The sequence below is a fragment of the Tursiops truncatus genome, chromosome 21 (assembly GCF_011762595.2).
Source record: "Tursiops truncatus isolate mTurTru1 chromosome 21, mTurTru1.mat.Y, whole genome shotgun sequence".
Lineage (NCBI taxonomy): Eukaryota > Metazoa > Chordata > Mammalia > Artiodactyla > Delphinidae > Tursiops > Tursiops truncatus.
This window is the reverse complement of record NC_047054.1, coordinates 34,558,297-34,585,327: the sequence shown is the minus strand read 5'-3', so window position 1 is coordinate 34,585,327 and position 27,031 is coordinate 34,558,297. Positions and strand designations below refer to the sequence as shown.

The window sequence follows — 27,031 nt, the reverse complement described above, 5'->3', positions numbered from 1 at the left end:
GACTCTAATGTTGGCAAATAAAAAATCAGGGAGAATTGTAACATGAGAAAATGATAAAACTTAAATGCAAGGTGATAAATTATATTCATCAGCTAAAGGTGCCTTATCTAAATCAGTCTAAGTTTGAAAGACTCCGTTGAGAGAAAATAAACTGTCCTTTTGAGATGGCCGTTTCCTAAAGAGCAAGAATTGAGACTACATTTTAACTGATATGTATTACTAAAATAAAATTAGAATCAACACTGTGTTAAATAAAATACAAATAGGGACCAGGTAATAAAAATAAAAGAGTTCTAGAAGAGTTCTTTTCTTAGAAAAAGGCTTTTATCAGAGACTATATAGCAAAGAGACTTTGGAAGCAGTTGTTAATGTTGGATTCAGACCTTTGGACTGGACAAAGAATTAAAGCACCACATAAAAGACAAAGCAGTCCCACTGCCTTTATCATTCTCTAACAACACACACAGACATACACACAGGTACACACACCCACAGGTACTCACAGGCAGTGTCACCCAGGTAAAGAAGAGGGAGAACATCTTTGCAGAGCTTTCTCTACTTCCTAAAATTAACCAATAAACGGGTAGCACTGGTTTCCTGAAAAGACTAGTCATAACTGAAGTTCATTTAAAAAATGATAAAGAGGCCAAACAACGAACTATTGGTATTTAAAACCACACTTCTGAAAGCTGAGGGCTTCCATAACACATGATCTGAAAGACAGAAAGGCCCCAATGTGCCAGGATATCACCTATCAGAGCCAGGACAATTTGATATAAGAGGGCAAATAGAAAACAATTTAATTCAGAAGCAAGGCAAAGGTATTAAACTGCTCTGCTAAACTGAGTTATAGAGTAACATAAAATAGCAAAAATTATTCCATGATACAGGCATTGTAAAAATGCTTATTCAGAGCTAAAAGAACAACTATGCATAATGATAAGCAAGGTCAATAATGCTGCAACCTACACACTGAGGGAAGAAGCATGAGAGTGGAGGGGTCCAAAAGTATATTATTTACATTAAATACTGGTTGGGTCTTTTAAAAATGAAGCTGGATATGTGAATTTTTAATATTTCTTAAAACTAGGGTAAGGGAGATTTCCTACAATCCTAAATACAATAAAATACAATAAAGCAGTACACATGAAAGTCCAAAGTAGAAGACGACCATTAATTTTCCTAATGAATAATACTGCACTTTTATTTTGCTTTTCTGTTAACTGCTGTATTCTCTGAAAATCCTCAGGTAGCTAAATTTTAAGCAATTCTAACATAAGTTATAAGTGCCTGTATCCATTTCAACTCACCTTACCATCCCATCCCAATCAGACAGAGTAACCACTCCTCATTTAAAAATAAATAAACACATCTATTAGGCTGTAAGATTTCTTAAGGCCAGGGAAAATGTCTTAATGCCTTTTCTTCTCTGCAAATTTCCCGCATACCGCTTAGCACAAAGAAGCTTTATGAATAAAGAATAACTGAGCAAAGGAAGTGGGGAAGAAATGGTGATTCTCCTGCACAAGGGAGCCGAGACCTTCCACAGGCAGTCTGGCTACTTGCACTTCTCACTACAGCTTTTACGTTTTAGTCTTTGTACAGTCTGCCCCCTCCAACCGCCCCCATGTTGTGTTCTTCTTAGGCAGAGAACCTCTCTCTTTTTCATATTTGTATCTAGAGCTCAGTACTGGGCCAGGCACAGAAGCAGCTGTTTCAAAGGTTGTTTGTGGAATAGATGAATGATTAGTAATTCTAGGAGCATTTCACGAGACTAAAACTTTAATATAAATCTCTCTTAATACACATTCAGATGTGACACCTGCCCAGCAAAGACTTTGATAAGAGTTATGTGGCTACAGAAAAGTGAAGCAGCATGGCGATGCCAAGGGGAGAGAGGTGGCTGGGAAAACTAATCCTCGCTTTGCTCCTACACTGATTGTGTGACTCTGCATCTGTTAATAAGTGCTTCTTGACTTCATTTGCCTAATACATGAAAGGAGAACACTGGACTGGAGTAGTACTTTTCAAAAAATTTTTCTTCAGTACTGATTACTTAGGAAAAGCAATAATAAGTAGAGCGCCAAATACATCTTTTAAAAGGATAAAAATGGGGCTGCTTTGGTCATTTGAAACAGTTGTGACACTTGTGTGAGGTAGAACTGTGTCCCTGTCATCCTCCCCTCTTCCCTCATTCACATCACCTAGGGAGGCCCCCAGACATCTCCCTGAATGCTAAGGCTCCATGGAACCCATTTAGATAGCCAATGAACTCTAAGTTCCCTCTAGCTAAAGCATCCCATAATTCTATGATTTGATTTCTTCTAAGGCTCTAAAATCAACGTCATATCCCATTTACCATCACATTAAAAAGAATAAGGAGGACTCCCTCTTGTGAGAGCACCAGGATCACAACTAGCTGCTGGACAATCATCGACAGGAGGACACTGGAGTTCACCAAAAAAGATACCCCATGTTCAAGGACAAAGGAGAAGCCACAGTGAGACGGTACGAGGGGCACAATCACAGTAAAATCAAGTCCCATAACTGCTGGGTGGGTGACTCACAGACTGGAGAACACTTATACTACAGAAGTTCACCAACTGGAGTGAAGGTTCTGAGCCCAACGTCAGGCTTCCCAACATGGGGGTCCAGCAATGGGAGGAGGAATTCCTAGAGAATCAGACTTTGAAGCCTACTGGGATTTGATTGCAGGACTTTTGACAGAACTGGGGGAAAAGAGACTCCACTTTTAGAGGGCAACACAAAGTGGTGTGTGCATCAGGACCCAGGAGAAGGAGCAGGGACCCCAGGAGAGACTGAACCAGACCTACCTGCTAGTGTTGGAGGGTCTCCTGCGGAGGCAGGGGGTGGCTGTGGCTCACTGTGGACACAAGGACACTGGCAGCAGAAGTTCTGGGGAGTACTCCTTGGCATAAGCCCTCCCAGAGTCTGTCATTGGCCCCACCAAAGACCCCAGATATGCTCCAGTGTTGGGTTGCCTCAGGCCAAACAACCAACAGCAAGGGAACCCAGCCCCACCCATTAGCAGTCAAGCAGATTAAAGTTTTATAGAGCTCCGCCTACCAGAGCAACAGTCAGCTCTACCCACCACCAGTCCCTCCCATCAGGAAACTTGCATAAGCCTCTTAGATAGCCTCATCCACCAGAGGGCAGACAGCAGAAGCAAGAAGAACTACAATCTTGCAGCCTGTGGAACAAAAACCGCATTCACAGAAAGGGAGACAAGATGAAAAGGCAGAGGGCTATGTACCAGAAGAAGGAACAAGATAAAACCCCAGAAAAACAATTAAATGAAGTGGAGATATAGGCAACCTTCCAGAAAAAGAATTCAGAATAATGATAGTGAAGATGATCCAGGACCTCGGAAAAAGAATGGAGGCAAAGATCGAGAAGATTCAAGAAATGTTTAACAAAGACCTAGAAGAATTAAAGAACAAACAAACAGAGATGAACAATACAATAATGAAATGAAATGAAAACTACACTATAAGGAATCAATAGCAGAATAATTGAGGCAGAAGAACGGATAAGTGACCTGGAAGACAGAATGGTGGAATTCACTGCTGTAGAACAAAATAAAGCTAAAAGGATGAAAAGAAATGAAGACAGCCTAAGAGACCTCTGGGACAACATTAAAGGCAACAACATACGCATTATAGAGGTCCCAGAAGGAGAAGAGAGAGAGAAAGGACCACAGAAAATATCTGAAGAGATTATAGTCGAAAACTTCCTTAACATGGGAAAGGAAATAGCCACCCAAGTCCAGGAAGCACAGAGAGGCCCATACAGGATAAACCCAAGGAGAAACATGCCAAGACACATAGTAATTAAATTGGCAAAAATTAAAGACAAAGAAAAATTATTAAAAGCAGCAAGGGAAAAATGACAAATAACATACAAGGGAACTCCCATAAGGTTAACAGCTGATTTCTCAGCAGAAACGCTACAAGCCAGAAGGGAGTGGCATGATATACTTAAAGTGATGAAAGGGAAGAACCTACAACCAAGATTACTCTACCCGGCAAGGATCACATTCAATTCGATGGAGAAATCAAAAGCTTTACAGACAAGCAAAAGCTAAGAGAATTCAGCACCACCAAACCAGCTCTACAACAAATGCTAAAGGAACTTCCCTAAATGGGAAACACAAGAGAAGGAAAGGACCTACAAAAACAAATGCAAAGAAATTAAGAAAATGGTAATAGGAACATACATATTGATACTACCTTAAATGTCAATGGATTAAATGCTCCAACCAAAAGACACAGGCTTGTGACTGGATACAAAAACAAGACCCATATATATGCTGTCTACAAGAGACCCACTTCAGACCTAGGGACACATAGAGACTGAAAGTGAGGGGATGGAAAAAGATATTCCATGCAAATGGAAATCAGAAGGAAGCTGGAGTAGCAATACTCATATCAGATAAAATACACTTTAAAATAAAGAATGTTACATGGGCTTCCCTGGTGGCGCAGTGGTTGACAGTCCGCCTGCCGATGCAGGGGACACGGGTTCGTGCCCTGGTCCGGGAGGACCCCACATGCCGCGGAGCGGCTGGGCCCGTCAGCCATGGCTGCTGAGCCTGCGCGTCCGGAGCCTGTGCTCCGCAGCGGGAGAGGCCACAGCGGTGAGAGGCCCGTGTACCGCAAAAAAATAAAAATAATAAAAAAATAAAATAAAATAAAGAATGTTACAAGAGACAAGGAAGGACACTACATAATGATCAGGGGATCAATCCAAGAAGAAGTTATAAGAATTATAAATATATATGCACCCAACATAGGAACACCTCAATAAATAAGGCAACTGCTAACAGCTATAAAAGAGGAAATCGCCAGTAACACAATAATAGTGGGAGACTTTAACACCTCACTTAAATCAATGGACAGATCATCCAAAGTGAAAATAAATACGGAAACAGAACCTTTAAGTGACACAATAGACCAGATAGATTTAATTGATATTTATAGGATATTGCATCCAAAAACAGCTTATTACACTTTCTTCTCAAGTGCACAAGGAACATTCTCCAGGATGGATCACATCTTGGGTCACAAATCAAGCCTCAGTAAATTTAAGAAAACTGAAATCATATCAAGTCTTTTCTGACCACAACTCTATGAGATTAGAAATGAATTACAGGGAAAAAAATGTAAAAAACACAAACACATGGAGGCTAAACAATACATTACTAGATAACCAAGAGATCTCTGAGGAAATCAAAGAGGAAATCAAAAAATACCTAGAGACAAATGACAATGAAAACACGACGATCCAAAACCTATGGGATGCAGCAGAAGCAGTTCTAAGAGGGAAGTTTACAGCTGTTCAAGCCTACCTCAAGAAACAAGAAAAATCTCAAATAAACAATCTAATCTTACACCTAAAGGAACTAGAGAAAGAAGAACAAACAAAACCCAAAGTTAGCAGAAGGAAAGAAATCATAAAGATCAGAGCAGAAATAAATGAAATAGAAACAAAGAAAACAATAGCAAAGATCAATAAAACTAAAAGTTGGTTCTTTGAGAAGATAAACAAAATTGATCAACCATTAGTGAGACTCATCAAGAAAAAGAGGGAGAGGACTCAAAACAATAAAATTAGAAATGAAAAAGGAGAAATTACAACAGACACCGCAGAAATACAAAGCATCCTGTAAGATTACTACAAGCAACTGTATGCCAATACAATGGACAACCTGGAAGAAATGGACAAATTCTTAGAAAGGTACAACCTCCCAAGACTGAACCAGGAATAGATAATATGAACAGACCAATTACAAGTAATGAAATTGAAACTGTGATTAAAAAACTTCCAACAAACAAAAATCCAGGACCAGATGGCTTCAGAGGTGAATTCTATCAAACATTTAGAGAAGAGCTAACACTCATCCTTCTCAAACCCTTTCAAAAAATTGCAGAGGAAGGAACACTCCCAAACTCATTCTATGAGGCCACTATCACCCTGATATCAAAACCAGACAAAGATACTACAAAAAAGAAAATTGCAGTCAATATCACTGATGAATATAGATGCAAAAATCCTCAACAAAATACTAGCAAACAGAATCCAACAACACAATAAAAGGATCATACACCATGACCAAGTGGGATTTATCTCAGGGATGCAAGGATTCTTCAATATACGCAAATCAATCAATGTAATGCACCATATTAACAAACTGAAGAAGAAATACCATATGATCATCTCAATAGATGCATAAAAAGCTTTTGACAAAATTCAACACCCACTTATGACAAAAACTCTCCAAAAAGTGGGCACAGAGGGGACCTACCTGAACATAATAAAGGCCATATATGACAAACCCACAGCAAACATCATTCTCAATGGTGAAAAACTGAAAGCATTTCCTCTAAGATCAGGAAAAAGGCAAGGATGTCCACTCTTGCCACTATTATTCAACATAGTTTTGGAAGTCCTAGCCATAGCCATCAGTGAAGAAAAAGAAATAAAATGTATACAAATTGGAAAAGAAGTGAAACTGTCACTGTTTGCAGATGACATGATACTATACATAGAGAATCCTAAAGATGCCACCAGAAAACTACTAGAGCTAATCAATGAATTTGGTAAAGTTGCACGATACAAAATTAATGCACAGAAATCTGTTGCATTCCTATACACTAATGATGAAAAATCTGAAAGTGAAATTAAGGGAACACTCCCATTTACCATTGCAAGAAAAAGAATAAAATACCTAGGAATAAACCTACCCAGGGACAGAAAAGAGCTGTATGCAGAAAACTATAAGACACTGCTCAAAGAAATTTAGATGACACCAACAGATGGAGAGATATACCATGTTCTTGGATTGGAAGAATCAATATTTTGAAAATGACTCTACTACCCAAAGCAATCTACAGATTCAATGCAATCCTTATCAAATTACCAATGTCATTTTTTACAGAACTAGAACAAAAAAATCTTAAAATTTGTATGGAGACACAAAAGATCCCAAATAGCCAAAGCAGTCTTGAGGGAAAAAAAAAGAGCTGGAGGAATCAGACTCCCTGACTTCAGACTATACTATAAAGCTACAGTAATCAAGACAATATGATACTGGCAGAAAAACAGAAACATAGATCAATTGAGCAAGACAGAAAGCCCAGAGATAAACCTACGCACCTATGGTCAACTAATCTATGACAAAGGAGGCAAGGATATAAAATGGAGAAAAGACAGTCTCTTCAATAAGTGGTGCTGGGAAAACTGGACAGCTACATGTAAAAGAATGAAATTAGAACACTCCCTAACACCATACACAAAAATAAACTCAAAGTGGATTAGAGACCTAAATGTAGGAGCAGACACTATGAAACTCCTAGAGGAAAACATAGGAAGAACACTCTGTGACATATATCACAGCAAGATCTTTTTTGACCCACCTCCTAGAGTAATGGAAATAAAACCAAAAATAAATGGGACCTAATGAAACTTTGAAGTTTTTGCACAGCAAAGGAAACCATAAACAAGATGAAAAGACGACCCTCAGAATGCGAGAAAATATTTGCAAACGAATCATCAGGCAAAGGATTAATCTCCAAAATATACAAGCAGTTCATGCAGCTCAATATTAAAATAACAAACAACCCAATCCACAAATGGGCAGAAGACCTAAATAGACATTTCTCCAAAGAAGACATACAGATGGCCAAGAAGCACATGAAAACCTACTCAACATCACTAATTATTAGAGAAATGCAAATCAAAACTACAATCAGGTATCACCTCACACCAGTTAGAATGCGAATCATCAGAAAATCTACAAACAACAAATCCTGGAGAGGGTGTGGAGAAAAGGGAACCCTCTTGCACTGTTAGTGGGAATGTAAATGGATACAGCCAGTATGGAGAACAGTATGGAAGTTCCTTAAAAAACTAAAAATAGAATTACCGTATGACCCAGCAATCCCACTACTGGGCATATACCCAGAGAAAACCATAATTCAAAATGACACATGCACCCCAATGTTCATTGCAGCACTATTTACAATAGCCAGGTCATGGAAGCAACCTAAATGCCCATCGACAGACGAATGGATAAAGAAGATGGGGTACATATATACAATGGAATATTACTCAGCCATAAAAAGGAACGAATTTGGGTCATTTGTAGAGACGTGGTTGGATCTAGAGACTATCATACAGAGTCAAGTAAGTCAGAAAGAGAAAAACAAATATCGTATATTAATGCATATATATGGAACCTAGAAAAATGGTACAGATGAACCAATTTGCAGAGCAGAAATTGAGACACAGATATAGAGAACAAACGTATGGACACCAAGCGGGGAAAGAGGCAGGAGGGGGGGCTGTTGGTGTGATGAATTGGGCAATTGGGATTGACATGCATACACTGATGTGTATAAAATGGATGACTAATAAGAAAGAAAGAAAGGAAAAAAAGAATAAGGAACATAAGAGGTAAAAGACCTGTATTTGGAAAACCATATAACACAGATGAAAGGAACTGAAGATGACTCAAACAGATGGAAAGGTATACCATGTTCTTGGATTGGAAGAATTAATATTGTTAAAATGACCATACAGATTCAATGCAATCCCTGTCAAAATACTAATGGCATTTTTTTCACAGAACTAGAAAAAATTTCAAAATTTATATGGAAACACAAAAGACCCCGAATAGTCAAAACAATCTTGAGAAAGAAGAAGAGAATTGGGGAAATCACACTGCCTGTCTTCAGACTACACTACAAAGCTACAGTAATCGAAACAGTATGGTACTAGCACAAAAACAGATGCACAGATCAATGGAACAGGATAGAGAGCCCAGAAATAAAACCACACACTTATGGTCAATTAATCTATAACAAAGGAGGCAAGACTATATACAATGGAGAAAAGATAGTCCCTTTAATACGTGGTGCTGGGAAAACTGGACAGCTACCTGTAAAAAAATGAAGTTAGAACATTCTCTAACACCACATACAAAAATAAACTCAACATGGATTAAAGACCTCAATGTAAGACTGGATACTATAAAACTCCTAGAAGAAAACATAGGCAGAACACTCTTTGACATGAATTGTGGCAATATTTTTTTGGATCTGGTCCTAAAGGAAAGAAAAACATCATTAAACAAATGGGCCCCTTAACTTTAAAAGCTTTTGCATAGCAAAGGAAACCACTGAGAAAACGAAAAGACAATCTACTGAAAGGGAGAAAATATTTGCAAATGATATAACCAATAAGGGGTTAATACCCAACATATACAGACAGCTCATGCAACTCAACATCAAAAGAACACACAACTGGATTAAAAAATGGGCCGAAGACCTGAAGGACATTTTTACAAAGAGCACATGCAGATGGCCAACAGACACATGGAAAGATGCCCAGCATCACTAATCGTAAGGGAAATGCAAAATCACAACCATGATGAGATATCACCTCACACCTGTCAGAATGGCTATCATCAAAAAGAACACAAATAACCAATGTTGGTGAGGATGTGGAGAAAAGGGAACCCTCATACACTGTGTATGGGAATGTAAATTGGTGCAGTCACTGTGGAAAATAGCATGGAGGTTTCTCACAAAACGAAAAATAGAACTCCCATATGATCCAGCAATTCCACTGCTGGGTAAGTATCTGAAAGAAACAAAAACACTAATTCGAAAAGATACATGCATCCCAATGTTCATAGCAGCATTTTTTACAATTGCCAAGATATGGAAGCAACCTAAGTGTCCATCAACAGATGAATGGATAAAAACAGATATGGTGTATATATACAATGGAATACTACTCAGCCATAAAAACGAATGAAATTTTGCCATTTGCAGAAACATGGATGGACTTGGAGGGCATTATATTATGCTAAGTGAAATATGTTAGAGAAAGAAAAATACTGTATGATATCAATTATATGTGGAATCTAAAAAATATAACAAACTAGTGAATACAGCAAGAAAGCAGCAGACCCATAGATGTAGAGAACAAACCAGTGGTTACCAGCGGGGAGAGGGAAGGGGGGAGGGGCAATATAGGGGAAGGGGATTAAGAGGTACAAACTATTAGGTATAAAATAAGCTACAAGGGTATATTGTACAACATGGGGAATATAGCCAATATTTTATAATAACTATAAATGGAGTATACCCTTTAAAAACTGTGACTCACTATACTGCACACCTGTAATGTACATAACATTGTACATCAAGTATACTTCAGTAAAAATAAAATAAATCAATATCAAGATCTCCCCCATGCAAGTATACACTACGAAATCCTACAAACTTTGAAGTAGCAACCCCTTTCCTGTAACTATTATCTAAACTTACACAACTGTAGAAAATCTCTCAGGAAATGCAGTTCCTTGCACTGTTGCTATTATTCTTTCTATAGACTTTTATATAGACTTCATTACATATAAGCACTATGCGCCTCAAAGGAGGATATAAAGGGACAAATCCAGACATGTATAACTTCCTTAAGCTTATAGTCTTAATGGAACATTCCTATCAATAACTATAACTGAGAATAGAAATCACTGTGTCATCAGATAAAGTAAAGTGGATGTTTAAAGGCTGAGATTATTTCTGGTTGGTAAGATCAGGAAAGAATTCATGGAGCATGTTATGAGCTGGGCTGTAAAGAATGGCAGGGATGTAGATTCTAAGCAGAGGTTACTTTATGAGCACTGTCCAAAAAGCCAGAAGCCATGGGGCAAGTGCAGGGAATGGCATCTAGTGGCAGCTTTGTTGACATACAGGGTGTGTGAAGACAAGTACGGGGAATAAAATAGATTACTGGCACAATGTGCAGAGCTTAATGACATTTTAGAGCAGAGGAGGGCTTCAAAACAGGTTAAAGTAGAGGAAAGAGGCTGGAGGCGGAGACAGTCAGGAGGCAGAAGCAGGGATGTCTGAACTCGGAGTGCCGCAGCAGGAATGGTGTGGGGCTGCTGGCGGGGCCAGTTCCGCAGGAGCGAACGAGGGGCCAGAGAGGTTCAAGGATGATGGGAGCCCAGAATCTAGGAAATACTGGTGCCATTAATAGAAGTGGAGAACATGTGACGAAGTCTAGAGACAGATGATGAGTGCTGAGTGCAGAGGAAATGTCCTGCAGAAAAATGCAAATGTTGAACTGAAATCTGGGAAAGAGGGCAGAGCTGCATATAAGGTAAGAATTTTTAGATACGGCAGATGAACTCTTAAGACTGAATGAGAGTGATGAGAATGGGACTTTAGTGAAAAGACAATTCTAAGTGCTAATCTTCGGGAAATACTAACATTAATGGCTAATAGGAGGAAAATGAATCAGAGAAGGTGTGACTGGAGAGATACAAGGAAAACTGGGGGAGCACAGTATTACATACAGTTACACACATGCATATATACTTACTTATGAATGAAAAAGCTTAGCTCTTGATCTGAAGATCACATAAGTTGATATATGGACAGCAGGGTTTTCTAAAGTGTGTTCTAGGGCAGGGGTCCCCAACCCCTGGGGATACCAGTCCGCAGCCTATTAGGAACCGGGCCTCACAGCAGGAGGTGAGTGGCGGGAGAGTGAGGGAAGCTTCATCTGCCGCTCCCCATCACTCCCCACGGCTCCCCACCGCTTGCACTGCCACCTGAGCCATCCCTCCCCACCCCCCTCTGCCCCCATCCATGGAAAAACTGTCTTCCACAAAACCGGTCCCTGGTGCCAAAAAGGTTGGGGACCACTGTTCTAGGGAACACTAGTTTTATTAGCTGTTGAAAGGTACTTCATTATCAAAACAGGACTCAGGGATCAAAAAGGTTAGGATATTGGCCCTTTATCTACTGAAGAAATTCAAAGAGTCCATCACACTGACCCATAAACCCTTTTTGTTTTATATCCTCTAGATAACAGCAGTGTATCTAGACAAGGAGCCAGCTTGAGAAATACTGATACGTCGTAACGTTTCAAAATTCACAGAATATTAAAACTGAAAAGGACAGCTGTGATCATTTCTTCCAATCGCTTCATTTTATACGAGAAGAAAGTTAATTATATGATAAATTACTGTATTGCCTTATTCTTGGTAGGTGATGAATAAATGTGGATAGGAAACCGTATGAACAAGAGAGAAATAAAAAGGGAAATGACAAATAAAATAGAAATCTGAGCTTTAAAAGCTACAATATTAGTTACCATTTGAGAGGTAACTTGCTTTATGCTTATTGTTTTAGAATATTTCACAGTGTCATCCTGAAGAGGAAACTGAGGCCTCAAGGATCACATGGCCAGTGGTCCAGCTGGTACACAGCAGAGCTCGAATTCAAACCCAAATCTGTCTTACTCTTGAAATCTGGGCTCTTGAACACAATGCCCTGTTGACCTGACAAGAGGGCCAAAGAAGAATCCAGTTCTTGGGTAAACATCCACCCTGATCCATGGATAGGGCCCAAGATAAAGCTTTCTTATACCGAATTGCCACTATATATAAATGTAAATAAAACCTAATGTAGCAAATTCAATATATCAAAAATCTAGATTTACAAAACAGATCCTCAGGAGTATATTTATTTGCTTTTAAAAATAAATTTATAAAAGAATCATCAAAATATTCTCTCTCACAATATGAATATATTTACAATTATTTCATTCTATTAATTTTTTCGAGAGTAGACATCCTGCATAGGTCAAGATACGCCTTTCATATTTCAGCAAGGGTCTAAGTATATCATTTATGAAATTTTTCTAGGAAACTCACTTTCATTCATGAGAAATAAGTCCAAAAATAATCGCTTTGGACCTCAGGCCATGAATTCATATTAATTCTAATGAGTTTTCCTTGAAATGATACACTATCTCTACTTGAGTCTGGTGATATACATACACAGAAACATAGGCCATCACATATACTTGCAAATATTACAGTCTCATACTTTGAATCCCCAATTTAAAATAGTACCACATTCCCTTACAATTAGTCAAACAATTTAAGTGGTATTGGTATTTTTTAATTCATTCTAGCATGTTATATGTAAGATCTAGTCAACTGGTAAACCATTTTTCCACAGTGCGCATTATGAAAGAATAAGATTTATTCCCCCAAGTTATGATTTGTAAACCTAAGTTCACTGTAGATGGCTATGTTAGGTAACATGTCAGAAAAATATTTATGAAAGCTTAATATCAGTGAAAATCAAAAATAAAATTCACATGTAGTTCTAATTTAAAAACATATTTGGCTCTAATTTTCTTGATAACTGGATTAAAAATTTAGTAAAGATTCTGCTCTAACAATTTCTAAAAAATTAAATTCTTAACTGCTATATTGATTAGTAGAAATTTAACAAGGGTGGTTTTCTTGGTCTACATAGAGTTAGTTATAATTTATCTGTAATACTATCTCCCCCAAAGTGTGTACCTTGAAACCTTACATTTTACTGTCAAAATAGGTTCAGGAAACATTGCAAATTCTATTTCTCTCTTACAGATTGACAATAAACATCAGCACTGTACAAGCTCCTGGAAGTTCTTCAGTTAAAAAAAAAATTAGCTTCATTTAATCCATCATTTCTTAAGCTTATCTATCAATATCCTGGTATAATTAGTGTCACAGGAAACAGGATTAGAAAACCTTGCTATAATGATAAGAAGGAGATAATCAGAATCAGTGTATGGTACCCAAATCATCTGTGTTAGATTCTGGAATTTATGTAATTTTACCATATTTTCTTTTTGAATGCTATTTTTTATAAAAAGATAATTGATTGCATACAAGCATAGCAAACAGCTTAAAATAAGAATAGGAGCATGCTGGGTACCAAGAAAAAGACATGGGATACTCAGGGTTTATGTGTCTTATACAAAGTAGGTAAGACACTGGTGTAAAATGAGAACAGTTGGTGCAATTAACCCTTCTCCAGGGTCACCGCTAAGGCACAAAGAAAGACAGTAAGAAAAGAGCAAGTAGTTCATTTACTAAATGGCTGACATGCAGCATACTTACACTGCCCATTCAAGCTTCTCATTCTTGATTGAGTTGTACAGAGCCTGTAAAGAGAGAAAACAAGATGGAATTATTCTTTTCACCCTGTTTCACATTTTGCGTTCAGCAAATGACCAAAGCCAAAAGGCTTGAGTGAGTCAGCAAGCAACTCCCAGGGCCCTTGTGGGTCATCCTATTGGTACTGCAGAAATGAAGAAAACACAGGTGAGGCTAAGGAGCACAGGGCAGGTAGAGCTCTGTGAAAGAGAGAGACTTTTCATGAAGTAAAAAACGTCATTTGTAAGACACACAACACTGTACTACATTTTACCACAGTAAAATATAGGACATGATTAAAATTAGACATGTACTCTATTTTTCTTATTCAAAATATGGTCTTATAGTTTCATTGCTTTGGAAATTTCAATATTCATACCTTTTCATTAATGGAATAAATATAACTGTTTTCATAACAACTTAATGAGTAAGACACATGGAAAGGAGACTGAAGCCCAATTATGGGAGACTATCTCAGAATAATTTCAGAGTTTCTATGCCAATGACTTAAACAGCTTTTTGTTTTGTTTTGTTTTTTTATTGGGATAAAGTTGCTTTACAATGGTGTGTTAGTTTCTGCTGTACAGTCAAGTGAATCAGCTATATGTACATGTATATGCCCTCTTTGTTGGATTTCCTTCCCATTTAGATCACCACAGAGCACTGAGTTCCCTGTGCTGTACAGCACATTCTCATTAGTTACCTATTTTGTACACAGTAGTGTATATATGTCAATCCCAATCTCCCAATTCATCCCACCCTCCCTTTCCCACCCTCGGGGTCCATATGTTTGTTTTCTACATCTGTGTCTCTATTTCTGCTTTGCAAATAGGTTCATCTGTACCACTCTTTTAGATTCCACATATATGCGTTAATATACGATATTTGTCTTTCTCCTTCTGATTTCACTCTGTATGACAGTCTCTAGGTCCATCCACATCTCTACAAATGACCCAATTTCATTCCTTTTATGGCTGCGTAATATTCCATTGTATCAGAATGGCCATCATCAAAAAATCTACAAACATTAAATGCTGGAGAGGGTGTGGAGAAAAGGGAACCCTCTTGCACTGTTGGTGGGAACGTAAATTGATACAGCCACTATGGGGAACAGTATGGAGGTTCCTTAAAAAACTAAAAATAGAACTACCATACGACCCAGCAATCCCACTACTTGGCATATACCCTGAGAAGACCATAATTCAGAAAGAGTCATTTACCAAAATGTTCACTGCAGCACTATTTACAATAGCCAGAACATGGAAGCAACCTAAATGTCCACCGATAGATGAATGGATAAAGAAGATGTGGCACATATATACAATGGAATATTACTCAGCCATAAAAAGAAACGAAATCGAGTTATTTGTAGTGAGGTGGATGGACCCAGAGTCTGTCATACAGAGTCAAGTAAGTCAGAAAGAGAAAAACAAATACTGTATGCTAATGCATATATATGGAATCTAAAGGAAAAAAAATGGTTCTGAAGACCCTAGGGGCAGGACAGGAATAAAGATGCAGACGTAGAAAATGGACTTGAGGACATGGGGAGGAGGAAGGGTAAGCTGGGACAAAGTGAGAGAGTGGCATGGACTTATATACACTACCAAATGTAAAACAGATAGCTAGTGGGAAGCAGCTGCATAGCACAGGGAGATCAGCTCGGTGCTCCGTGACCACCTAGAGGGGTGGGATAGGGAGGCTGGGAGGGAGACGCAAGAGGGCGGGGATATGGGGATATATGTATATGTACAACTGATTCACTGTGTTATACAGCAGAAACTAACACACTATTGTAAAGCAATTATACTCCAATAGAGATGTTTAAAAAAATTAAAAAAAAAAAAAGCCACATGCACTCCAGTGTTCACTGCAGCACTATTCACAATAGCCAGGTCCTGGAAGCAAGCTAGGTGTCCATGGACAGAGGAATGGATTAAGCAGCTTTTATGGGTCCCACCTCCTGACTCTGCTTTACAGTTGGTGAGTGCCGCACTGGCGGGTGCGGTGGTGCAGCAGACAGAAAGCTTCCTTGGAGCCTCCAAGGCTCCGTCCAGGCAGCAGAAGACTGCCCCACCACACCTCCCAGCTCTGGCGTCACGTGTAAGCTCCTTGTAATCACGTTGTTCCACTACAGCTAATCCAAGAAAATGCTACCCACACCTCTAGTTTCTTACTTTTGAGTGAGATGTTATAAAGAAAACACAAGTGCATCTCTAAGATATAACAGCAAATTGCGTTGAAGAGAGGACTATGTGTCTAATAACATGATGCAGTTGGAACATTTTTCTTTAAAGAAGGATTTGGACTTATGAGACTCATCTCATTCACTCTGAGATGGGAAAAGGGGGATCAGATGCCATCCAACCCCTCATCTTTCACATGAGGAAATGGTAAGTTCATAACATTTCCCAGGCACAGCAGAGCAGAGGCAGAACTGCCTTGTAGATCTATCTTCTAAGTGTGAGAGGAAGTCTACATGTGTGTGATCAAAAAGACTGCATCCAGCTAGTGAACTCCCTTTCTAGCAAAGCACGTCCCAATTCAGGACAAAGATGCTTAGTTACAGATTTTATATTATTTAAGATGCGATACATGTATCCTTAGCCAGTGTCTTGACAGACTCCATGGGAGTTCTTCAGTGTGGCTACAGTACTCAGTTTACCTACTGTATAATTATGGGAGCTAATAAAATTTAGGACACATTTCATCATTATCAGGGTATGGTAAAACGTGTCCTCAAATAGAGAAATGGTAAAACATCAAAAGAAAATAAGGGGTAAATCAAGGCACAAAGACCATGCTATAAATTGGATGTTCTTTTTGAAGAACTCAAATTCACTCAAGAACTAGGACAACCTATTATATAGCTAATGTCTCTTGAGTCTGCATGTACAGAAGTGCAGAGTCAATGTCTAGCTCCAGCCTCAGGAGACTCTTGCTGATAAGCGTCTTTACATTAATTCTATTCCTTGTAGGAGCCGTCCTGAACCCACAAGTAATAGTGGGCTTTTCAGAAGAGACAGACCATTAAAGGTTTTTTATACACTATCACTCTCAATACTAACCAGAGTAATTTAACAATATGGTAAAGATTAAAAAACTACCTGTTCATAAAGGTAGAAAATGATATCTAAGCAACTAGAAATTTTCCAATAAATTCAATTCTGCCTTAGATCATTTTTTTTCTCAAATTTTTTGCCTGTGAGAATATTTTCTTGAAGAAAGAACTGAGTTTCAAATGAGAAGATTCTTGTTTCCCTGTCAGCTGCACATCACACAACAAACTCTATTATAAAGGGTCTTGTAAAATTCAACAAACTTGCTATATTGTAGGTCAAGTCCTCTTTGTGTAAATGATAACGCAACAAATCTAAACACGGGATGTTAGCCTTATCCTTTTCAATGAAAAAATTACAAAGGGATTTTCCTGAATCTTTTTAGTGCTTTATGATAGTCCATTATTTCTCTTAAAAAAGGAAAATTTGCTTTGCAAATGCATCCAACACTCATATACCCTGATCACAACTGCCTACCCTTGTATCTACTTCACTTCGTTAGGAACTGAAGTCCCTTGATTCCCCCTCATCTCCAGCCAACAGTCCTCACATCCTTTCCCAGGCAGCCCATCACCTCAACCAGTCTTGATGGTACTTTCCACTTCTTTGTCCCATGGCCTTTCTGTTGTACCTGAAAAGAAACACTGTAACTCTTGACCAATCCTATTCTGACTTCACATTATATTAGTTAAGGTTTCTTTAGTTTCAAATTCAAAAATCTAAACTCTACCTTAAGGGTAAGGGGGACCTAACGTTTATGTAGCCAAACCATAAAAATGATCCAGATGGAGCTGGCCACAGGGACACAGGAATTTAAAATTCTACCCCCTTGTCAACCATTTCTCAATAAAATTGGGAAAAAAACATAAACTCTGCCCCCTCTACTTTCAACTCTTCTCTTTCCATCCCAAACATCCCCACTCCCTGTTTCTTTGCTACACAAGAAACGATAAACATGTCCATATCAACAGCACCCATTCACATCTTTGTATCTCTGAATAAGAGAAACCCACAGTTCTTTTCTCCCAGCTCCAGTTTGAAAAGATTCCAACTGGTATGATGTAGGTCACCTGTCCTCCCCACTGATCAATCCATGTGCCTGGGAGATGAGGAGTTATGATTCGGCCCTTCCCTGCAGTCAAGGGGGCTGGGGTATCTATTACAGAGGGGTGGCACTGACTGGCCGCAAGTGCAGACCTCCTGAGCTCCTGGTAGGTGACTAATTCAACATTAATAGAGAACATTAACAACAGTACACACTAACATCTCACACTTCCGCAGAGCATTCATTCATGAGTCTCTTTTAACTTTTTTGCCATTTTCCCTAAAATGTATCTGCATTGGCATCTGTTCTTTCCTCCTTTCTGACAGGAAGGGAAGGAGTGGTCCATGCCTGCCAGGCTAAGCCTCTAACACAGGTCCTGACCTTCCCTTTCTGGGGTAACAGCTTTTCCTTTACCTGCTCCCCTCTATCAGCTTTCAAACCTGTGCAGGTCTCTCCAAACCCCATCTCTGCAATTTAGTTGCCACGCTTTGTTCCTCAGAACCTCTCCTGAGAGAAGTTTCAGCAATTCTTATCTCCGCTTGATCTATTCTCTTCAATCTAGTTTCCATCCCTGTTCCTCCATTAAAACTTATCACAACAAATTCATCAGCTTTCCTCGTTCAAGGCCACTCTAGTGTTCTGTATCTCTTCACCTTCAGCAGCACTGAATACTCTCAAACATTGAATATATTCTTCCTTATTTTCTGTGACACAATACATAGTTTCCTGAATTTTCTCCTATCTCCTTTGACAATCCTTCTCCTTACTCATATCTTCCTCATCTTATCCCTTAAATGTGGCTGAACCTAAGGGTTTATCTTCGGCCCATGTGAACTCCTGTGAAGTTCAGATTCATGTGTCACAAAGCATCACAAACTCCGTAAAAAGGAACTAACTAGTACATGAAGGCCTAATAGTGAAAATGTACTCTCAATCTTAGTAAACCCCATTGATATAAAACATTTAATTACTGGAGTACAGAAACACTACAAATAAAGCCCAAGGATGGGTAGTTTATGGTGATATAAAACATGCCCAAGTCAGAATCCTAGGAATGCCAAAATTTTTCTATCAATTGTTCCATTCAAAATACTTTTACATATATTTCTACCACACAATCAAGGAAGCTTCAGGTTAAAATCATCTTTACTACCAATCTTGCACCTGCCTACTAATGGCACAAGAACAAGCCTTTTAGTAATAGTGTTTTTAGGACAAACTGTTAAAACTCAAGAAACAACAAAATAGAATTTCAGAGCTGAAAGGGGCCTTAGAGGTCATGAAATAAATTCTTCCTTTTGTAGATGGGGAAAATGAAGCCCCTTGTTTAAAAAATTCTCTTAAGGTGCTATAGCTAGTTTTCATAAAGTTTGACTCAGAAATTACATTTCTCTCAGAAATCAAGTGACTACATTCAACTAAGTACATTCTATCCTTTCAACTAACTAAATTCTTTCCTATCAGCTAACTACAGCTAACTACATTCTCTCTCCTAAAACCAAACTTGACAGCATTGTAAATGCCTGGCTTAGGTCAAGGCTCACGTGAAAGGGAAGAAGGCTCGTGCCTCTCCTGGAATCGAGTCATGTAATGCTGGTCACTGTGATATTCTCTTCTTAAGGATGAGCTTTAAACAAGAGCCACCGTTGCTGGGACACATGCTTGGGATGCCTTCGTCAGTGAGGATGATGGTTTGCTGCACTGATCGTATACTCCCGCTCCACTTATGACCAAAGGTATTTGCCATACAAATGGCTGAAATTGGAGGTGTATTTGACAACTTAGTAAAATAATTTATCTCTAGCTATGTGAGGGGTTATCTGATCTAGGTCCAAGAAAGCAAGATTTGTGGGTAAACACTGTCACAGAAGGCTTCCATTTCCCTGTGGCCATGAATTGGTAGCTGGAGACAAGTGGGGAAAGGGACGAAATCAATCTCAATGGGCCAGAGCAGCCCATATAAATTATATGCAGTGAGGTGACAGCCAGCTGTCTCAGGCTAAATAATGGACCCCCAAAAGACATCCAGGTCCTAAACCCCAGAACCTGCAAATGTTTCTGCATTCCACAAAAAGTTTGCAAACACAATTAAGTTAATGATCTTGAATGGGAGAGAACATCTGGGCTGAGTGGTGTCCCTATAAGAAGGCAGCAGAGGGAGATTTAACAAAGACAGAAGAGAAGGTAACAGGAAGATGGACAGAGAAACTGAAGTGATACAGACACAACACAAGGAATGCTGGCAACCACCAGAGGTTGGAAGAACCAGGGAAGACATCCTCCCCTAGACCCTCTAGAGGAGCGCAGCACTCTCCACACCTTGATTTCAGACGTCTGGCCCCCAAAGTTGTGAGAGAATAAATCCCTGTTGTTTTAGAACACCAAGTTTGTGGTAATTTGTTGCAGCAGCCCTAGGAAATTAACACACGAGGTATAAATGGAAGACAGATTTCTGAATAAAGAATGATCATACCCACAGGGTGACTTCCAGAAACTTTTCCAAAGTCAGTCCCCAGGTAAAACACAGTTGTCTACCAGAGTGCTCTCAACTGAAAGTATGAGGGTATGTGCCAGAATGAGCCAATGAACTTTTTAAAATATTGATCACTGAGTCCCATTCCAGATCTACTGAATCAGATTCACAGATTAGGAACCTAAACATGAATATTTCCAAATGATCCACACATAACTCTGATAAAAACCCTTGGTTAAAAATCACTGCTTTGTGAGGTTACCTGTCTTCTTCAAACTGAAATTCCTGCAACTTAACCCAGGAGCTAGACAATAATCAAATACCTCCACTGAGACTAAAGAGGACAGAATGATTCCTCAAAGTTGAAGTTCATCAGTTTTAAGAATGAGAAAGCAAAGTAACTTGCTTAAATTACAGAGATCAAGGTATCTTGGTCTAAATTTACTTTTAAGTCTTTGTTCTTCAACTTTTAATTGCTTCTCATCAAGATGATAAAATGCAATTTTATTCAAAGCTTAGCACCATCTTTGACAGCCCACACACGGTTCTCTGAAGCTTTCCCTATTACCATGCATCAGGTAACCATGAGTCTCTTTCTCTCCAGAAGCACATTTTGCAATCTATGAAATTCATGTATTTTTGTTCAATCATCTCTCAACTCCAGTGATTTTTCTTTCTCTGTCCTCCTTGAATTACTAGGAAAAGTATAGGGGATAACACAACTTCCAGTTTCCCTTCGTGAGACTGACAGTGACCACAGTGAAATTTGTACCCAAGAATTATGACACCATCAACGCCATGGCTATCTTGTTCAAGTGCAATGCTGCTTCATGCAGATATTCAGATCAAGCAGACTTCTAAGTATAGAACTAAATATGCAACACTCTGGAAAATGTTATCAGAGAAAGACTGTGTTTGAAAAAGACATTGGTTAAAAATTAATAAATCTAGGGGCTTCCTTGGTGGCGCAGTGGTTAAGAATCCGCCTGGCAGTGCAGGGGACACGAGTTTGAGCCCTGGTCCGGGAAGATCCCACATGCCACGAAGCAGCTAAGCCCGTGAACTGCAACTACTGAGCGTGCGCTCTGGAGCCTGCAAGCCACAACTAATGAGCACGCGCGCCTAGAGCCGGTGCTCTGCAACAAGAGAAGCCACCGCAATGAGAAGCCCATGCACCACAACGAAGAGTAGCCCCCGCTCGCTGCAACTAGAGAGAGGCCACATGCAGGAACGATGACCCAACACAGCCAAAAATAAAAATAAATTTATTTAAAAAAATTAATAAATCTAGTTACCATATGAATTTCAAATTGGTTAGAAAAACTCAAAATATCTTAAATCAATGGCCCTCAACTTTTATTTTCTTCCTTATACCTTAAAATAATATTGAGAAACTGCATTACTACCTCATTAAAGGGGGCTTCCCTAAAACCAATATTTAGAATTGACTCTTTGTTTGCCCCTCTACCCGTGGAAGTTGCTATACCCGTGCAACATACCAAATAAAGTTATGGGTGAGACTGTGCCGCCGCCTTCTTTTTTTCTTTTTCTTAAGTGGCAGAAGGCAATTGTCAACCAGAAGTAAAAAAGGATAAACAGCCTGAAACTCTGACCACAAGAGTATTCATAGGTAGATCCATTTTAGGGAGAATAACATATAAAAGATGAGTTTCTGGAAACCGATTCCTGTATCCAGTGGAAAGTTTTCATGTACCCAAGTTTAAAGAACATGACATTAAAGAACACATATTAACAAGCAACCTTGCAGGCATTCCTCTCTTTAGCTCTCATTCAGGGTGACAAAAGCATGCTCAATATAAATAACTTATTCTGAGTTTGGCTTTTTCCCACATCTATAGTCAGATCTATTTTTTGGATCCAGTCACCATGTAAACAGGGTCAAAATCTATGTCCTGGAGCGTTAACTTACCACAGGTTGTGGCGCACTTACAAACCCAGCCAGCAATGGCAGAAACATCTAACCATTAAGTGTCTGACTCTACTGCAGAGATGAGCCAACACCAAACCATAACAGATACCACGACAGTAACATAAAAGCACTCGCCTTACTGAAAGGGAATCTGAAGTATAGTTAATATGCATGATTCATCACATAACAAACACTTGTGAGTACATCTATAGGCCACAGTGGCATTATGCTAGGTGTAGAAGAATCCACTCTGCCTTCTGGGGCCTCTTATGTAAGGGTAACAAAACGTACTGCTAATCCTGACTGAACTTGACCTAATGGAGAATTAGCTAGCAGAATCAACTTTTTATTTCCTGCCATCAATGTGCAAGGCACTTTCACACATAGTATCTAATATGTGACATCATATGACAAGTAATTTTTAGACAAATATTTAATAGAAGAGAGAACAGATCCAGTCTCAGGATCTAAGAATTTGAGGGGAGGAGGGGGTTCGACAATCATGAACTTGCCCTTTCAAGACAAATAATTTCATTTACCTGGCCTTCATTTTCTAAATATGTGCTATGAGAGGGTTGCATAAGGTTACCTTTTTTGACCCCCTTCCAGATCTACCATTCTATGATTCCACTTCAAAAGGATCTTAGAAATCACCTGGTCAAACTCTCAAACTAGTTCTTTCCCTAGTCCCTACTCCCTTTTCCTGTGTCCCTCACTTATTTTTCCCCATGGTTATTGATTAGCAGCATCACTATTTGCTCCCAAATCCCAGGTATGACTCTATAAATTAGGAAATAAAAGTAATTTTTAAATTGTACATATAAAAATGAAAAAGGGGGCTTCCCTGGTGGTGCAGTGGTTGAGAGTCCGCCTGCTGATGCAGGGGACACGGGCTCGTGCCCAGGTCCGGGAGGATCCCACATGCCACGGAGCGGCTAGGCCTGTGAGCCATGGCCGCTGAGCATGCACGTCCGGAGCCTGTGCTCCGCGACAGGTGAGGCCACAGGAGTGAGAGGCCCTCGTACCGCAAAAAAAAAAAAAAAAAAAAAAAAGAAAAAGTAAAGAGGGAGGAAGACTGATTATTCCCTAAGGGGGAGGAACAGCAAGTGGGGCTCGCCTGATTGCCTACTGTCAAATGTATCTTTGTGAGCTAAAATAGGAACCACCCTTCCTTATCACCAAAGGAGGGGAGATGCAGCCAAAGATAATACTAAATATGCACACCTACCAAAAGATTTGGTGAGCAGCTCTGGAGGTGCACTCAACCAACCTGAAAGGGAACAAAAACGTTCCCTTTATTACCATTTATGCTGACACAGTACTCCAAACTATTACATATATATGTATATATACACACACACACACACACACACACACACACACACACACACACATATTGTTTCATTTCATTCATTCTGAGGGTAGAATTGGTCAATAAGGTGTCATGAGTATTTCTACAGAGCATATTCCTCCTAAAGTGTCTTTTCTACACCTTATGATTACCTCCCATTTGACTGGCTGCTGTGTCTTAAGGAAACTTTCCTAACTATGCTAGTTCAAATAACATTATTCAAAATGTAAATGTATTTAAATACAAAATAGCCACTAAGTTCCTTTTTCTAAATTGAGGCATGATTGACATATAACATTATATTAGGTTCAGGTGCACAACATAATGATTTGATATTTGTACTAAGCTCCTTTTTGAGCAAAAACTTAAGTAGAAAGAATTTTTTTCTCCTTGTTAATACTGTAAACATATCCCTCAACACAATAAAAGCCATATATGAGAAGCCCACAGCTAACACCCAAAGTGCCTGCATCAATTTACATTAAAAAACTGAAAGCTTCTGCTCTAATGTCAGGAGCAAGACAAGGATGCCCATTCTCACTGCTTTTATTCAACATAGTATTGGAAATCCTGGCCAGAGCGATTAGGCAAGAGAGGGAAATAAAAGGCATTCAAATTGGAAAAGAAGAAGTAAAATTGTCACTATTTGGAGATGACATGATATTATGTATAGAAAAACTTAGACTCCACAAAAAAAACTTCTAAAACTAACTTAAAAATTCAATTAAGTTGCAGGATATGAAATCAATATACAGAAATCTGTTGATTTCTATACACTAATAATGAACTATCAGAAAGAGAAATGAAGAAAACAATCCCATTTATAATTTCATCAACAAGAATAAAATATGTAGGAATAAATTTAATAAAGTGAAAAACCTATGCACTGAAAATTATAAGACACTGATGAAAAACATTGAAGATGACCAAATAAATGGAAAGATATTCTGTGTTCATGAATTGGAAGAATTAATATCATTAAAATGTCCTATATTACCCAAAGCAATCTACAGATTCAATGCACTCCCTACCAAAATTCCAGTGGCATTTTTTTCACAGAAATAGAAGAAAACAATCCTAAAATTTGTGTGGAGGCACAAAAGACCCTGGATAGCAAAAGCAATTTTGAGAAAGGACAAAAAAACTAGAGGCATTACACTCCCGGATTTCAAAATATATTACAAAACTATAGTAATCAAAACAGTATGATAGTGACATAAAAACAGACATGCAGATCAATGGAACAGAAGAGAGAGCCAGAAATAAGTCCACACATATATGGTCAATTGATTTATGACAAAGGAGCCCTGACTATACAACGGGGAAAGGAAAGTCTCTTTAATAAATGGTGTTAGGAAAACTGAACAGCCACATGCAAAAGAATGGAACTGGACCACTATCTTACACCATATACAAAATTTAACTCAAAATGGATTAAAGAGTTGAATGTAAGACCTGAAACCATAAAACTCCTAGAAGAAAACATAGGCAGTAAACTCCCTGACATTGGTCTTGGTGATGAGTTTTTGGATTTGACACAAAAAGCAAAGGCAACAAAAACAAAAATAAATTAAGTGAGACTATTCAAACTAAAAGGCTTCTGCACAGCAAAGGAAATCATCAACAGAATGAAAAAGCAATGAACTGAATGAGAGAAAGTATTTGCAAACAGTATGTCTGATAAGGGGTTAATATCCAAAATATACAAAGAACTCACAACTTGATCACAAAAAACAAACAAACAAACTCAATTAAAATATGGGCAAGGGATCTGAAGAGACATTTTTTCAAAGAAGACATACAGATGGCCAATAGGCAAATGAAAATATACTCAATATCACTAATCATCAAGGAAATGCAAATCAAAACCAAATGAGACACCACCTCACACCTGTCAGAATGGCTGTTATCAAAAAGACAAGAAATACCAAGTGTTGGCCAGGATGTGGAGAAAAGGGACCCCCTATACACTGTTGGTGGGAATGTAAATTGGTGCAGCCACTATGGAGAACAGTATGGAGTTTCTCACAGAAATTAAAACTAGAACTGCCATATGATCCTGCGGTCCCACTTCTGGGTATTTACTGAAGGAAACAAAAACGCTAATTTTAACATATACTGAAAAGACATATGGACTCCTACGTGCACTGCAGTATTATTTTATTTATAATATCCAAGATATGGAAACAATGTACGGGTCCATAAATGGATAAACTGCTTCCTCTCTCTCTTTCTCTCTCTCCACACCCATACACACACACACACATACACACATGCACACATATACACAAATACACACACACACACACACACACACACACACGCAAAGGAAAATTATTCACCCATAAAAAATGAAATCTCGCCATTTGCAATAAGATGGATGAAGCTTCTGAGTATTATGTGAAGTGAAATAGGTCAGAAGGAAAAGATAAATACCATGTGATCTCATATACGTGGAATCTAAAACAAACACACACAAAAACCCCAAGCTCATATAGAGAGAAGATTGGTGGGGTTGCCAGAGGGGTGGGGTAGGGATGGGGGAGTGGGAGAAATGAGCAAAGGGGGTTAAAAGGTACAACATTCCAATCATAAGATAAATAAGTCATGGGGATGTAATGTGCAGCATGGTGACTATAGTTAACAGTACTGTGCTGCATATTTGAAAGCTGTTAACAGAGATCTTAAAAGTCTTCATCACAAGAAAAAATTTTTTTGTAACTATGTAAGGTGATGGGTGTTAACTAGACTTATGGGGTGATCATTTCACAATGTATACAAAGATCAAATCATTATGTTGTATGCTGAAACTAACATAATGTTATATGCCAATTATACCTCAATTTAAAAAAACCTGTAAACATATCCTAATGAGTTGATTTGAATATCAAGTCTAAATGCTGGTCCAATATCAAAAAACTGACTAAGACTCATCAGCAAGCAGGTAACATAGCTGAGTACAGTAGCCAGGGAGATACTCTTGGGAATTAGAGAAAGCCTGATCTAGAGGGGCGGGTGACACTCAGCTGTAGCCTGATTTCAATCAGGTGGGAGTGTGGATTCACTATGCCTAGCTCTTATTATTTTTCAGAAGTACAAATTACTCAAGGCTCACAAATTTTCAAGTGTGGCAAC

General features: G+C 38.7%; 1 protein-coding gene across 10 annotated transcripts in view; it reads right to left on the bottom strand.

The window, feature by feature from the left end:
- PSD3 (pleckstrin and Sec7 domain containing 3) overlaps positions 1–27,031 on the bottom strand; it is a 571,362-nt gene that overhangs the window by 151,572 nt on the left and 392,759 nt on the right. For all 10 annotated transcript variants that reach the window (XM_073798607.1, XM_033848747.2, XM_073798608.1 and 7 more), the window contains one exon: positions 14,003–14,046. In XM_073798607.1, the coding sequence (XP_073654708.1) occupies positions 14,003–14,046 (44 nt within the window). The remainder of the gene's footprint in view (positions 1–14,002; positions 14,047–27,031) is intronic.